The 17,438-nt window shown below is 41.1% G+C and overlaps 1 protein-coding gene across 1 annotated transcript in view; it reads right to left on the bottom strand.

Annotated features, from left to right (window-relative positions):
* ERMP1 (endoplasmic reticulum metallopeptidase 1) overlaps positions 1 to 16,596 on the bottom strand; it is a 62,183-nt gene extending 45,587 nt beyond the window's left edge. The window contains exons 1-4 of the mRNA XM_005683759.3: positions 16,168 to 16,596; positions 14,549 to 14,850; positions 10,534 to 10,661; positions 9,852 to 9,957 (exon numbers count right to left, since the gene is read on the bottom strand). Of these exons, the coding sequence (XP_005683816.2) occupies positions 9,852 to 9,957; positions 10,534 to 10,661; positions 14,549 to 14,850; positions 16,168 to 16,511 (880 nt within the window). The 5' untranslated portion in view covers positions 16,512 to 16,596. The remainder of the gene's footprint in view (positions 1 to 9,851; positions 9,958 to 10,533; positions 10,662 to 14,548; positions 14,851 to 16,167) is intronic.

Genomic DNA, 17,438 nt, shown 5'->3' with positions numbered 1-17,438 from the left:
AAGAGCAGGTCAGGTGGTCTGATATTCCCATCTCTTTCAGAATTTTCCACAGTTTATTGTGATCCACATAGCCAAAGGCTTTGGCATAGTCAATAAAGCAGAAATAGATGTTTTTCTGGAACTCTCTTGCTTTTTCCATGATCCAGAGGATGTTGGCAATTTGATGTCTGGTTCCTCTGCCTTTTCTAAAACCAGCTTGAACATCAGGGAGTTAGTGGTTCACTGAACAGTGCTGAAGCCTGGCTTGGAGAATTTTGAGCATTACTTGACTAGCATGTGAGATGAGTGCAATTGTGCGGTAGTTTGAGCATTCTTTTGCATTGCCTTTCTTTGGAACTGGAATGAAAACTGACCTCTTCCAGTCCTGTGGCCACTGCTGAGTTTTCCAAATTTGCTGGAATATTGAGTGCAGAACTTTCACAGCATCACATTTCAGGATTTGAAGCAGCTCAACTGGAATTCCATCACCCCCACTAGCTTTGTTCGTTGTGATGCTTTCTAAGGCCCACTTGACTTCACATTCCAAGATGTCTGGCTCTAGATGAGTGATCACACCATCGTGATTATTTGGGTCGTGAAGATCTTTTTTGTACAGTTCTTCTGTGTATTCTTGCCACCTCTTCTTAATATCTTCTGCTTCTGTAAGGTCCATCACTTCATGGCAAATAGAAGGGGAAAAGGTGGAAGCAATGACAGATTTCCTCTCCTTGGAATCTAAAATCACTGCGGATGGTGACTGCAGCAATGAAATTATAAGAAAATTGCTTCTTGGCTGGAAAGCTATGACAAACATATACAATGTGTTAAAAAGCAAAGATATCACTTCACCAACAAGGGTCCATATAGGCAAGACTACAGTCTTTCCAGTAGTCAAGTGACGCTGTGAGAACTGGACAATAAAGAAGGCAGAGCACCGAAAAATAGATGCTTTTGAACTGTGGTGCTGGAGAAGACTCTTGAGAGTTCCTTGGAAAGCAAGATCAAACCAGTCACTCTTACAGGAAATCAACCCTGAATACTCTTTGGAAGGACTGATGCTAAAGCTGACGCTCCAATACTTTGGCCACCTGATGCAAACAGCCAACTCATTGGAAAAGTCCCTGATACTGGGAAAGATTGAAGGCAGAAAGAGAAGATGGCAACAGAGGATGAGATGGGTTAGATGCCATCACTGATTCACCGGACACAAACTTAGGAAAATTCTGGGAGACAATGAGGGACAGGAAGACTGGTGTGCTGCAGTCCATGGGGTCCCGAAGAGTCACACACAACTTGGCAACTGAACAACAACATAGATTAGAAAAATTAATATTGGTAAATATCCATGCTACACTAGGTAATCTATAGATTCAATGCAATCCCTATCAAAATGCCAATGGCATTTCTCACAGAAATAGAACAATCCTAAAATTTGTATGAAACCATAAAAAACCCCAAATAGCCAAAGCAACTTTAAGCAAGAAGAGTAAAGCTGGAGACATCACACTTCTTGATTGCAAACTGTATGACAAAGCTCTTGTTATGAGAACAGTATGATATTGGCATAAAAACAGAAACACAGATCAATGAAACGAACAGAGAATTCAGAGGTAACTCCATACATGAACGGTCAATTAATTTACAACAAGGAGCCAAGAATATACAGTGGGTAAGGAACAGTTGGTATTGGGTATTGGGAAAACTGGACTGCCACACACAAAATAACGGAAGTGAACAACTATATTATACTATACACAAAATTAACTCAAAATGGGTTAACGATTGAATACATAAAACTGAAATCATACAATTCCAAGAAGAAAACATAGGTAGTGAGCTCCCTGACATTGGTCTTGGTGATGATGTTTTGGATTTCACAAAAGCGAAAAATAAACAAGCAGGGCTACATCAAACTAAAAAGACTCAGCACAGCAAAGAAAATCATCAACAAAATGAAAAGGCAGTGTACTGAATGAGAGAAAATATTTGTAAACCATATATATGATAAAGGGTTAATATCTAAAATATAAAGAATTCATACAAATTAAGGGCAAAATAAAAAATTCCAAACACTCTGATTAAAAAATGGGCACAGGACTTGAATAGACACTTGTCCAACGATGGTCTAACAGATGCCCAAGATGTACTTAAATGGTGCTCAACATCACTAATCATCAGGTATATGCAGATCAAAATCACAGTCACAGATCACTTCATACCTGTCAGCACGGCTGTTATCAAAAAGATAAGAAATAAGTGTTTGTAAGGATGTGGAGAAATGGGAATCCTGTGCACTGCTGGTGGGAAAGTAAATTGGTGCTTCCACTAGGGAAAACAGTATACAAGTTTCTCAAAAAATTAAAAACTATATGATTCTACTGGGCGCTTATCAAAGAAAAACAAAAACGAGCTCAAAAAGATATCTGCACCCCCATATGCACTGGAGCATTATGTGCAACAGCCAAGACATGGAAAGAACCTGCGTCCATCAACAGACGCGTGGATAAGGAAAATGTGTGTGTGTGTATACCCACACACACCCCCATTATCATATAGTTGCAAATTTTTTTCTTCCACACACACAGTGGAATATCATTCAGCCCATCCTAAATGAAGTAAGTCAGAAAGAGAAAGATAAACACCATTTGATCTCACATGGAATCCTGACCCGTCCCCTGAGAAAAGGACTTCATAGACACAGAGAACAGACTGTGGTTGCCAAATATGGGGGGAGGGGAATGGGGGAAATGGGTGAAGGTGGCCAAAAGGCACAAACTTCCAATCATAAGATAATTAAGATGCGGGGACATAATGTGTGTACAGCATGGGGACTAAATTTAATAACACTGTATTGCATACCTGGAAGTTGCTAAGAGACTTGTGGACACAGCAGGGGAAGGAGAGAGTAGAATCAAGGGAGAGCAGCGCTGACACACGTACACTGCCCTACGCAGAACAGCTGGTGGGCGGCTGCCGTGTTACACGGGAGCTCAGCTCAGCGCTCTGCCATGACCGAGGGGCGGGATGGGGTATGGGAGGTAGGCTCAACATGGGTATATGTATACTTACAGTTGATTCATGTTGTTGTATAGCAGAAATTAACACAACACTGTCAAGCAATTATCTTCTGATTAATTTTTTTTTAATTTTAACAAAGTTGCTAAGAAAACAGATCTTAAACCTTCTCAACGTAAGGAAAAAAATCTGCATCTGTATGGTAATGGATGTTAACTAGACTTATTAATGATCATTTTGCAACACATACAAATACTGGGTCACTATGCTGTACACCTGAAAGTTGAAAAATCTTATATTCCTGAAATAAGCTCAACCTGGCTGGAAACATATTATCTTTTTTGTATGTACACATATACATATAAATACACATATTGATACATGGCTGGATTCAGTTTGCTAATTGTTTCTTTAGGATTTTTTCATCCCAGCATGGCATTTGTTTACCAACACTATCTACCAAAGCTGAGACTACACACACCTATGACTCTGTAGTTTCACTAAGAAATGTGCATACACAAACATGTTTACTAAAGACACTCATTAGGGATGTTCATAAGACCACTCATAGGAGCCAAAGCCTAGAAACAATCTGACATCACCAGCAGAATGGATACCCTTGTCAATGGAGTATTATTTGGCAATGAAAAAGAATGAACTAAATGTAACACAGATGAATCTTAGGAACATAACACTGAGGAGAAAAAAAGGCCACACACAAAAGAAACACTATGTATGAGTCCATTTAAAGTTCAAACACAAGCAAGATTAAATCTACCAAGACACAAGTTAAAATAGAGTGATTCTGGGGAAGGAATGACTGAGAAGGGACCACAGCAGAGGCTTCTGGAAGCAACCAAAATACTCTCAATCTTGATCTGGGTTTTAGTTACATTACTTACTCAGTCTATAAAAATCCATTAATCTGAGCATTCAGAGCTGTGTACTTTTCTTAGCTTATAATGAAAAGATGAGATAGGGGCTTTCCTAATGGTCCAGTGGTTAAGAACCCACCTTCCAGTTCAGGGGACTCAGGTTCAATCCTTGGTCAGGGAACTAAGATCCCACATGCCACGGACCATCTAAGCCTGTGCACAGTAACAGAAGATCCCATCTGCAACAACTAAGACCCAACACAGCCAATCAACCAATCAGTGATGAAACAGACACCTAAAGATAAAAGTTTAAGTTCATTTTATGCACTGTACCACAAAAATTTTTGAGAAAACCATAAGATCCATCAACAGGAAAAGGTTTTGAGTAGCTGCTCCCTGGCCTTTGACCCTTTGCAGATGCCGTGGCTGTACAGCAGTGCTCCAGCCCTACCCCAGGCTCTCACTGATTGTCCATGGAGGCCTACAGTACAGGTCACAGACAGGTCCAGTGATGGTGCAAAAGGGAAAACTGGAGAGACTGGGATGCGGGAGGCAGATGAGCTCCAGGCTAAGAGAGTCTCTGTGACATAAAAAAGGCAAAGTGAGCTCTTACACAAGAAATTACAGACTTGAGGTTTTTACCAAGTGGTTATTCATCCTAAAAGGTACACACCAATACTAGTCCAATTTTACAGATAAGGAACTGAAGTATGGCGTGGTTGTATGACTCGTCCAAGGTTGCAATGCTACACCGCTGAGATCTGAACTTGGATCAGCGGACTATAGAGCCTGTGCTCTTTATCACAACCTACCCTGCCTCCCACAGAAAGCTCTTAATTATCTCATAGAGAAATATTTTTACCTTATAGTCTTTCTCCTACCATCATCTAAATCCCACGATGCTCCCAGTTTCTTGTGCATTAATTTCTTCTTAAAGAATGAGCCCCATCTTTCTTAAAGCAAAAGTTATGCACATGTGTGATACTGAGGGAAGGCAGATCTCAGTGTCAACAAACTCACCATTAATATAAACAGTCTCTTATGCATGAACCTGAAAGGTGTTTTCAATTTTTCATTCTTACAAAAAAAGAAAAAAAATCAAAAAGACTATGCAGGACTTAGATCTATGCATCTATGTACAACTGTTTCTACAGAATAAATTCCTACAAGGGGACCTGCTGGAAGAAGGATCTGTACATTTTTTAAAGTGATATATATATAGCCAAACTGCCCCCAAAACTGCACCAATCTATACTTCTAGCAATAGTGTATAAAAATGCCTGTTCCTCTCTATTCATCAGAATTGGGCATTCTCATTCTACTTACCTTTTGCAAAACTAATTATTAAAAAGTTCTTATTGTTGTTTGAATTTACATTTCTTCTAAAATAAAACTTAGTTTAACAGTTTCTCAAAAAGTTAGAACATAAACTTGTCATATAACCCTGTAATTCCATTCTTAGGAATCCACTCAAAAGAAATAAAAATACATGTCCACACAGAGAACTACACACAAATGCTCACAGAAGCATTATTCACAATGGCATAAAAGTGGAAACAATCCAAATGTCCATCAACTGATGAATGGATCAATGAAATGCAAGATATTCCTACATGGAATATAATCTAGCCATAAAAAAGAATGAAGCACTCAGGAATTCCCTTATGGTCCAGAGGTCAGGACTCCACGTTTTCATTGCCAAATGTGCAGGTGCAATCCCTGGTTGGTGAACTAAGATTCCTGCAAGGCATGTGGTATGGCCAAAAAATAACAGTAGTAATAATTTTTAAAAGTAGATGAAGTACTGATACACACTACAACATGCATGAACATCAAAGAATACTGTAAGAAGTGAAAGAAGCCAGACCTCTCATGAGTATGGGGTTTCTCTTTGGGGTTATCACCCCAAAGGGTGGGAGATGAAAAGATTCTGAAATTGATTGTAGTGATGACTGTACAATTCTGTGACTATACCTAAAAACTACTGGGGATTTCCCTGGTGGCCCAGTGGTGAAGACTTCACCTTCCAATGCAGAGGGTGCGGGTTTGATCCCTGGTCAGGGTGCTAAGATCCCACATACCTCACAGAAAACAGAAGCCATATTGTAACAAATTCAATAAAGACTTGTTCAAGTCAAATTCAAGATTACATATAGTATATATTTTATATACTTATATAGAGATGAATAGAAAAAAATCCCAGAAGGATAGAGACTAAACTATAGCAAAAGTTTGCTCTGGGTTCTAAGATTACAGGGTCATAGATATTTTTCACAAGAGGGAAAAAAAAGATTTCATTGACCCCGTTGTTTATGAGCTTTCTTCTACTCAAGGTTGGTAGCATATAATTTTTTTACAAGGAACATGTATTACTGGTTTAATCACTTTAAAATTTTAAACAATGAATTTTATAACACCTTCAAAACTATTAAATTAAGCCTTGATTCAATGATATATATTATCAGTCTGATAAATTTTGCCATTCATGCATTCTGGCCCTTTAAAAAAAAATTAAGTAGTAGTGATTATTCTAGTCACTAAAACCTCCCCAAATGAATGTCTCTCTGAAGTGACAACAGGACACTACAGAGTACGAACTGTTTTAACTGAAACATTCCCAGGCAGGACAAACACTACTGTTCCGGATAAAAGCGCCTGCTGCAGAAGCTGAGGACGGAGTGCTCTGGCAGTGTTCCCCAGGACTCCAGACCCAGGAAGCCTCCTCCTGCCTCTTCAGACACGGAAGCAACACTAACTAGCTTTCTGAAAGCAATGCCCATGAGAAAGCTAGTGTTTTGTAGCAAGAACATTGGGAAGTGAGAGATAGAAAGGTATTAGACCATCAGAAAATGCCCAGAAAGCTTTGGGGTATAGCATTTAGCCACAAGAATAAACTACCAAAATCTAGAGGGAAAACAGCATACAAAGACTCAAAGAACAGGGAAAAACATTCTTTACAAATCTTTTGTAGAATGCCCCTTCACAAAGAAAATTAATTTTGAAATATGGGAATTTTATTCTAGAGTAAGTAAAACACTTAAGCTGTATATATATTGCTCCTCTGTCCATTGGATTTTCAGGCAAGAATACTGGACTGGGTACCATTTCCTACTCCAGGAATCTTCCTGACCCAGGGATTGAGCCCACGACTCCTGTGTCTCCTGCACTGTAGGTAGATTCTTTACCCACTAAGCCATATATATTGCTAACTAGTAACAAGTCTGTTTTTGTTTTATTATTAATCATGTACTGTGCTTAGTCACTCAGTTGTATCCAACTCTTTCCGACCCCATGGGCTATATCCCACTAGGCTCCTCTGTCCATGGGGATTCTCCAGGCAAGAATACTGGAGTGGGTTGCCATGTCCTTCTCCAGGGGATCTTCCCAATCCAGGGAACGAACCCAGGTGTCTCACACTGCAGGTGAATTCTTTACCATCTGAATCACCAGGGAAGCCCAAGAATACTGGAGTGGGTGAGTGAGTGAAGTAGCTCAGTCGTGTCCGACTCTTTGTGACCCCATGGACTGTAGCCTACCAGGCCTTTCCCTCCATGGGATTTCCCAGGCAAGAATACTGGAGTAGGTAGCCTATCCCTTCTCCAGGAGAACTTCCTGACCCAGGAATCAAACCAGGGTTTCCTGCATAGCAAGTGGATTGTTTACCAGCTGAGCTATCAGGGAAGCCCATATGAAATGCAAAAATGTAAACAGTATAGAAAACTATAAAGAGTATAAGTAAAGCTGCAATGGCAATTCTGGTTTTAAGTTTATGAAGCAATGGAAAATTCAAATTGGCTTTTCACAGTCTGCCCCATCCTCCCCTCTAGTCACTCACACCACAGCTCCATCAGCAATGCCCACCATCCAGTGGTGACTGTTATTAACAAAATAATGCCAATATATCTAAAATGTAAACTGTAGGATTCTTGAGCTTAACGGTCTGCATTTAGTAAAAAGAGCATGGACTATAAATTAAACCAGTAAAGTGAGTACTCAATAAATGTAAAGAAATAAATGAAATGACTTGTGTCTTGCCCTCGCTAACCCTAGGTTAATGTGTTTCTTTTTTTTTAATTTTTGAACACAATTTTTAAAGGTTACTGCATCTGAGTTACTTCAAAGTACGGGCAATGCTCCCCATGATGTACAATGCCTCCCTGAGCCTGTCCTACACTCAACAGTTTGTACGTCTTCCTCCCTCACCTCTGTAGAGCCCCTCCCCCACCACTGGTAACTGCTAGTTTTGTTCTGTAAGTCTGCTCCTTTTTTGTTATAGTCACTAGTTTGTTGTATTTTTTAGATTTCACATATAAGTGACATCATACAGTATCCGTCTTTGTCTTATTTCACTTTGCACAATATCCTCCAAGTCCATCCACATTGCTGAAAATGACAAAATTTCATTCTTTTGTATGACCGAATAGTATTTCACTGTACACACACACACACACACACACACACACACTTATCCATTCATCTGTTGATGACACAGGTTGCTTCCATATCTTGGCAATTGTAAATAATGCTGCTAGAAACACTGCACTGCATGTATGTTTGAATTAGTGGGGTTTTAGGGGGGTTTTTTTGGATATACACCCAGGAGTTAGGTAAATGTGTTTTAATTTCTCTGGATTATATGTATGAAAGATATATTAATATATATACACAGAATATGTATGCATCCATTAATATATATGCACAGAAAAAATTCAGGGAAAGGCACAGACTAAACCTTAAAACTGGTTCTTCTCCGGGTTACAGAAGTTCAGGGGCAGGGTCCTGTGATAACAAATTAAAAAGAATGTGTGCGGCACTTCCCTGGTGCCATAGTAGATAAGAATCCACCTGCCAATACAGGGGACACGGGTCTGATCCTTGGTGTGGGAAGATTTCACATGCCGTGGAGCAACTAAGCCCATGAGCCTCAACTACAGAGCCCGCACGCTGCAACTACTGAAGCCCATTCGCCTAAGGCCTGTGCTCTGCAATGAGAAGCCAAAACAATGAGAAGCCCGTGCACAGCAATGAAGAGTAGCCCCTGCTCGCCTGCATGCATCAATGAAGGCCCACCACAGCCAAAAATAAACAAACAAAGCATGGATGTGAAGGTACTTACAGTATATTTCCAGGAGAGAAAATATAAAAAGACACACTCCTGCTCATGTGTGGTCCAGATACTTTCAGAGAAAAGAAAGACACAGTGTCCTCTCTGCTTACAGAATGTTCTCCTGCTGCTTTTTGATCTGGTGGTTATTATATCAAGTGTTTCTCCTATCCTGACCAATATCCAAGAATTAGAGGGAAATGGATAATAGTGAGTCATCCACTTATCCCCACAGACATTACATACCAGCTTCTCACTATTCAGATGAAGAGTAAGCAGAAAGCTATGAGTTGAAAAGAAGGGAGAACCTTGCTTCTGACCACATAACTTTGAGATCCTCAAAGGTTTGACTGAAGTTAAAATATACATTTGAGTGGAAAAAATCTAAAATAAGTTGGATAGAGAATATTAAGATGTGTATTGTTTAGGATATGAAGACATACTTAGCATATCTTTATAACTTAAACAATACCATGTCTGTGAAAGGTGCTAAAAATATTTTAAAAGTTTCCATATCACCTTATTCACTTCCCCTAGCCCACCTCATGCCTAAATATTAAGTTTCTAACAAATGCAACATCTCTGGCTAAAATGCCTTACACACATTTCTAACAGAGCAGAAAAATAATAGCATGAAACTACCAATAGCAGATTTCAGTATCTCCTAACTAAACAAATCTGAGCTCTGAACTCTAATATGATTTACTGGATTTTTATGACATTAAATATTATTTTGTTAAAAACTTTAAAAAGACAAGCTAAAGCTATCTCATGCTTTAAAAAGAATGTTCATTTCATTAGATTATTTACATTCAGAAATTTTCCACTTTTATAAAACAAAAATTGCGTTACAATATACAATGCATAGCCTCACATACCTGTTTGGAATACAAGTTCTTTCCCTCCTACACCTGCTGCCTCCAAGTTAATAAATGCACGGACCAAGCTGGCCCAGGGGTGCTGGGTAATAAAACCATGACTGGCCTGAATGAGAAGAAAACAAATACTGGGTAAACAATCTAATATTACTGAAGTCTTTATTTTGCTTTTTTAACAGATGGAGCGTCTATGCTGATGAGGCAAAGAAAAAAACAGAACAATCATTTTTTTCAAAGGCAGGATCTAAAGACATCCTCTGTTTCTCTCCCTCTGACTAATGGCCGTGTGCAGTTTGCTCAGTGGAAAGTCACTCATCACAGAAGGCAGCCTCATTCCCATGAGTGAAGCCAAACAGCATCTTTAGGTAAGTGTGAACCTGTGCAAAAGAAAACACAAAAAAGAAGGCACTATTCCTATGGTTGGGCACTCATGACGTGTGCCTGCCTCAAAGCATCACTGAAACTAGAAAACCTGAGCCAAATAATTATGCCATCGGAGAGCCCTATAATGAATTAAACACTGACAAGAGGATCTGTCCTGAGTTTTCAAAATTAACCATGCATACATAAGTGGCTATCAATTTTTTTAAAAGTACTCCATCAAAACCCATGTGTTAGCTATTATTACTATTCTCATTGTCACTATTACTCAAGCCTAGTCTTTAAAACAGTGAAAGCTCACTTGCAAGACGTTCTCCTCAGCACCATTAAAGAGAAATATGACCGCATGAGACAAGGCTTCTGAAGATGTCGACAAGACACGAAGGACTTCCAGCATCACTGAACAGCTAACTGCGTCATCGCTGGCACCTTTAAATCAGAAAAACAGATTTGCTTCTCAGATTTTAAAACCTTTACAGCACAAACCATCATGGCAAGAACAGGAGTTTTCCTACCAAGGCAGCATCACAACAGCTGCAGTAGCACAGCTCCGCCATCATCAGGTAGTAACTGCACCCACCAGCAGTGACCTCCAGGAGGACAGGGATCTTTGGTTTGCTCGCTGACTTACTCTCAGTAACTCCAACTGTGCCTGGTCCCACAGCAGTTGCTCAGTTAGTATTTGTTAACTAATCAACTAGAGGGGACCTAAAGCAATACTGAAAACTGGCATTCTCATCACCAAAAGCAATTTAATTTATCCTTATTCACATCCTCTGTAGTATCTTCACTTCTGGTTTCCTATGTCATCTCCAACTGCCACCCACTCCCTTCCTGCTAGTTTTTCTGCCAAAATCATAAAAGCTGCAGATCACGCCACATTTAGAAGGGTCAGTTTGGATAGTGTGGCATTATTTTAAAAGTTTCTCCAAGGGGATCGTGTGATGGAAAAATATAAAGACACCTGATGGAAACAGGAAAGGGGGTTAATGACCAAAGTATTAATAATATCCCTGGTCTAAGAATTGATAAAACAGAGGACCTTATCAAATCACTTAACCTCTTGATTCAGAAACTTTAGATATTAATTAAAGGTGACTATAAAGGTGACTTTTGTACTTAAACACTTTTAAAAGTACTGTAAGAGGTAATTAAAGGAACTAACTGGATATTAGCTGATATTGTTAGCACGCTCAGTCATGTCTGACTCTGTGTGACCCCATGGACTATACGCCCGCCAGGCTCCTCTATCCATGGGATTTTCCAGGCAAGAATATGGGAGTCGGTTGCCATTACCTACTCCAATTTGCTGGTATTAAGGAATTACTACTAAGTTTTTCAGTGAGGTATTCATGGTATTATGAGCATGTCAAAAAAACAGTTCTTATCTTTTAATGAACCAGCCCAAAATATCCACAGAGGAACTGATATACCTGAGATCTGCTTCAAAATAGTCAAGGGGAGGGGGTGGGGGAAGTACAGAAAAAACAAGACTGAACTGTTGAGAGAGGTACACTCAGGTTCATTAAACTATTCTTTTTGTATACACTTGAAATTTTCCATAATGAAAAGTTTAAAGAATAATCAAAGTAAATAGGCACAGCATTTCTGGGTTTACATGCCGGGAGGCAGGGTACTACAGAGATTAGTGTAGGTTTTGGAGTAAGAAAGACTTGGATGTAAATTCTAGCTCTGCCCCTTTTCTCCTTCCTGGACTGGAGGGCAAACTAATGATACCTACTCACAGGTGTGCTATGAGGACGACAAAGTAATGTAGAGTGTCTAGAATGCGTGTGGTAGGCGTTCAGTGTCAGTTTTCCCTTCTTTTCTCTACACATTTATGGACTGCTTTGCAGCCAGGAAAGTGTTTGTTTTGGTGCTATTAAATTCAAGACCTCATTCCTGCTTGAGAAGAAACTACCTGTTAGCTATCCTTGTCTTGAAAGAAAATGAAAGTGAAGTTGCTCAGTCGTGTCTGATTCTTTGCGACCCCATGGACTGTAACCTACCAGGCTTCTCAGTCCATGGGATTTTCCAGGCAATAGTACTGGAGTGGGTTGCCATTTCCTTCTCCACGCGATCTTCCTGACCCAGGGATCGAACCCGGGTCTCCCACATTGTAGGCAGACGCTTTACCCTCTGAACCTCCAGGGAAGCCCAAAGTACTTGTCTTAGTAGTGATTATTGGACTGTAATTTAATCAGAGTGAAGCAAAGTAATAATTACCTCATTACTATCGAGCAGGAAGTACATGTAGCTATCAATAAAAAGTGCCATCTTTCAAGAACCAAATGAAATAAATGGTCTTTAACTTTGAGACTGTGAGTTACTTTAAAATAAAAAGCAGTAAAATTTTTCTTTATTCAAAAGAAGACAAATGGAAGTTGAAAGATATATATCTCTATAGGGTGGATTAAAAGCTAAACTGTACTTTTATCATCTATTTTAATAGCTCTGGTGTCTGAGAACAAACCTAGAGAAGGGTCAGACATCTTTAAGAAAGAGAAGGAAAGTTAGACGACAGTATCAAAAGGGCTGTATGCTTAACCAACATCCCTTTCCATTTAGAATTATCATTGAAACTGAAGCCACCTCCAGAATAACAGCCTGGAACCATGCAAACCCAAGAAGGTATTTATGGCCTTTCTGTGGGTAACATTACTCCTAACTGATATCAATTCCTAAGTTTCAGTTCTCTTACTCAGAAGCACTCTTAAAAAACTCATGCTTCAATCTGTTCATCCACTAAAAAAATTTAGGTGATAGTCTATTTTATAAATGTCTTTAAAACTATCTTTAACAATTTATTAATGACAGAAATTTCCCTGAGATTGTTGGCATGGGTATCCTTATAAAATTTTAGTTAAAAATGGGTTCCAGTAACCAAATAATCCCATCCTTATGCCTGGACTCCATATATGATTTCTATCATTTAGCACTGTTTCTGACACTTGTATACACATCTTTCTTACATACTGCTCTTAAATAACCATGGTGTTAATTTGTTCTTTCCTTGATTTTAAGCATCAAAACAGTAGGCAAAGGGTCATGCTTATTACTGCTTTGAATTGGACATAAAAGACCACTAATTTCCCCAACACAAAAAGGTATTTCTGACTTTGTAAAAAACCATGAGTGCATGCTGATTTTTGAAAAAGCACATTACATTCTAAATGCAACTGGCAAGATTTCCAACTAAAGATATCCTAGTATAAAAAATTTTATCAAGCACATAAATTTTATTTTAGACTATGTATAACTCTGCATGTCTACATTGAACTTAATATTAAATAAATACTAATAACCAAAAAAAAGGATTTTTCATGCCAGTTGCTAGTCTACTGTTTCACTCAAATTTAACCCTCACTTAATCCTCTAAGCAATGCCATTAAGAAAGTACTATTATATCTCTGTTTTTCTAATCAGAAACTGAAGAAAGAAGAGGTTAAGTACTTTGCCAAAGGGAACATTAACTACATCCTAATACTCTCCTTTCTTTCAAATACAGCTAAAAGAACCGACTAGCCAGGAAACCCAGGTCCAGGCCCTGTCTCAGATCAGTGGTGGTCAGCTAAGTGTATTCCTGTCAAACGAGGGGACTGAACCAGATGCCATCTCACTGTAAAATGCTATTTTCTATTCTTCCCTATGTACATTCCCTAGCTACTGAAAACTTTTCCCTGAGGAATCTTGCTTTAAAAAACTGAAGTTGAATTTAGGAGATATTCATTCAACAAATATTTATTGTTTCAGGCCCTGTAATAAACATCAAGTACTCTATTTTGGTAAACTATTTTCAGGCAAGCTTTATGGATTAAAAATTAATGTGCTCTAACAGTATGGCATCCCCAATGGATCAAAATTCTCACTTAACAGGTCGAAAGAAACTGCTAGGAGAATGAGTCTCCAATTACACGTCCCACGAAGGCCAAGACGGTTCCTTTATCCCATATTCCCAGAGCCTAGCACAACACCTAGCTGAGTAAACACTTGAAGGAGCAGAACCTAACTCCAGGACTCAAGAACACACACTGGTAACAATGATAAGGCTATTTCAGTCTGGTAGAAACACTCGATGCCCTGCAGCTGGGCTGCTGGCACTAATGTCTGAAAATTAAGTAAATAAAGCACTTGAGGGAATACTAAAAGGTAGAATCATAAACAAAATTATACCATTCTAATGATCCTGTCTTCCACCACAATGGAAAAAAAGGGTTTGTCTCAAAAAATGGTGTCCCACAATTGCTCAAGCAGTTTGGAGTTAACAAACTTTGGGGGCTATGAGGACCTCAAAATGACCAAAAACAGGCACATACCTGGTGAGTTTGCCACCGAGTCAAAATGACAGTTAGCCAGGACAGCATGCTGGGCTCCAGCTCTGGGTTCCAGCTTTACCACAACATTGGTAATGTTGTCATAGTAGCTTGTAAACCCTCCCAAGAAGTCAATGCTAAAGGAGCCTGTGGGCCGTTGTACATCTACTGAAATCTTGTGAAGGCTGTTACTTTGAGCTTCAATCAGTTTAATCTGTTCCAAAAGGTAATGTACTGTCAGAATTTCATTTTCTGGACTTCCTGTAATCCTGGGGCCAATGGATGTTATATGTTCAAGATAATCCCTGGAAGCAACGAAAAGAAGCATGATGACAGGGCGTGCTGGCTTAAAACTAACACTTTGAGCAACTTTCCCTCCACACTCTCCCTCCCCAAAAGACAAGTTCTTTGACATAAAACAAGTTCTTCTCACAAAAAAGGCTGCCTTTAGTATTTCAGGTAACATGTGAAAATCACTTGCCAAGTTCCATCATTTCTTTTGCCTTCCATGAATTCATCCCTTCAGTTTTCTCCACCCACACCACTCCCAACTTCTCCCAACACCCACACAGAATTAATACAAGGACCAGGGAGTTTATTCAAAATGTGTAACTGCTGATAGCTAGATGGGACAGCAAACAACTATTTTGTCATACTCTGGACGGTTACTGACTCTGGGTTACTGATTCTAAGCAGCAGAAACCAATGAGCAAAGACAATTTAGTCAAGAGGTTAAATAAGCAAAGAAAAACTTTTGATTTTGAAGAATGGACTCAGCCCTCCCAGTGTGCACATAGGGCCTAGTAACTTCAATTCAGGCTAAACCAACTCTACCCCTAAAACAAACAAACAAATCTTTTGTCTTTTCACTGCATTCCAAATCGGGAATAAAGGGGGCGGAGGTGTGTTTCAGGAAGCCTTTAAAAAAATAATAATAAGATTCCAGTGCTTTGTACTTAAAAGTTTTTTGAAACACAGTAGCTGTTGAAAACTCTACAAGCATATGATTTTCTGAGCTTTGGTTTTTACAAAACCTGTGACTTAGTTCACATTTTCTGGCATACTTAGAAGAAACCAATGAGCAACGTTTTAATTAAAACAAACAAAAAAACCTGACACACCAAGGACAAGCTCCAGGAATCTCAGAACTTCTGAAACTGTAAAACTGTTAATGTGCCGTGTTCCAGAGAAAGCCTCCATAGTGCTCAGATTTGAGACCTGTACCCTCAAAAACTTAGATCACTTCATTATTCCCTTCCGAACCCTCCCCGAAAACCTAACTGGGTTCACAAATTTCACAGCTTTGCGTTTGTATAGCAGGAGGGCGAGTAAAAAGTGCAAGTTGCTCTGAGAGATGGGGACGACTAACAACCAGAAAGTGGGTGGAAAAGCCAACCTAATTGCCCTGACCACCAGCAACACGAGCTTAAACAAGGGACAGTGCGAGCCCCGCGTCCCTTAAATTGTACCTCTAGAAGGGGGACACGCGAGGCCACCCTCACTCCACCCCACGTGCAGCCGGACAGGGCCGGCGAGCCCGGGCGGTCCCGCGGGGCGGGTACACTCAGGAGAGGTGCCCCGGGCCGAAAAGGAAAGCACCGGCCTGGTGGGAGGGGCAGTACCTGGCTTGGTGCGCGTCGAACTCTCCCTGCTGGCCGACAGCGGCCCCGCGGAGCACGAGTTGCCGCAGCGAGAGCTGCACAAGCGCCCGCAGCGCGAGCAGGTAGAGCGCTAGCCCTAGCGCGGCGCGCGCCTCAGACAGTCCAGTCCCCGCGCCCCGGCTCGCGCCACCACCGCCCCCCTCCCCGCTCCGCTTCCGCGTCCTTGCGCCGCCGCCGCACGCGTCCGCCAGGGGCTCCTGCGCCAGGGCCTCCCTCTCCGGTTGCTGCGTGGCCGCCGGGCCGTCCCGGCGCTCCCCTCCGATGCGGTGCCGCCTCACGGCCCCCGACTCCGAAGCCCACTCCATGGCCACGAGAATCAGCAGCCAGTCCAACCGCCCCGGCCCGCGACAGCTCCAGGAGCCGCCGCGGCGACCGCAGCGCCTCCTAGTGAGCGGACGGAAACTGCAGAGGGCCAAACTTCTTCTGATTGGCCGGTCCCGCGGCGCCGCGCCTCAGGTTCTTTGGGCAGATAGCCTGCGGCTCGGCGGCAGCGCCCACAGCCGACTGGGTGTGATGGGTGTGCCTTCTTATGCAGGGCTTCCCTGCCTGGTATTGGGACGCAGATTAATAAATGGAAAGATAGCCATAAACTTGGAAACGTGAGAAAAGAGACTGCTTTTAAAAGACTGCACGAGGGTCATCATTTATGCATCATGAAGGCAATGGCCCAGCTTGCGCAGGGAGCATTAGAACAGGCTCTGAAAAATAGTAGGCTCCTAGTAGGGACGGGGGAGCCTGGTGGGCTGCCGTCTATAGGGTCGCACAGGGTAGGACACGACTGAAGCGGCTTAGCAGCAGCAGCAGCAGCTCTTCAGACTAGAAATAGGGCTGCACAGAGGAGCCCTAGCCTCGTGCTTCCACGTACTGTAATCTAATCACAGATCATCAAAACCATGTGAGGTAGCCACTGTCTCCATTTAACAGACTAAGAAAAATAATAGCTATTATTTCTTGAATACCTGCCATGAGCCAAGCACTGTGTTAAGTGCTTTAATACACTATCTCATTTGGTTCTCACAAGAATCCTGAAAAGAAAGTATTTTTTATTCCCACTTAATAGCTGAAGAACTTACAGGTAACAGATGAAGGACTTAAATCTAATTTAGTGGGCTCCCAAAACAGCCTCGGAGAAGGCAGTGGCCCCCCACTCCAGTACTCTTGCCTGGAAAATCCCATGGGCGGAGGAGCCTGGTAGGCTGCAGTCCATGGGGTCACTAAGAGTCGGACACGAC

This window comes from Capra hircus, chromosome 8, assembly GCF_001704415.2.
Source record: "Capra hircus breed San Clemente chromosome 8, ASM170441v1, whole genome shotgun sequence".
In the NCBI taxonomy this organism is placed as follows: Eukaryota; Metazoa; Chordata; class Mammalia; order Artiodactyla; family Bovidae; genus Capra; species Capra hircus.
Note: the sequence above shows the minus strand (reverse complement) of the source record. Positions and strands in the feature narration are given on the sequence as shown.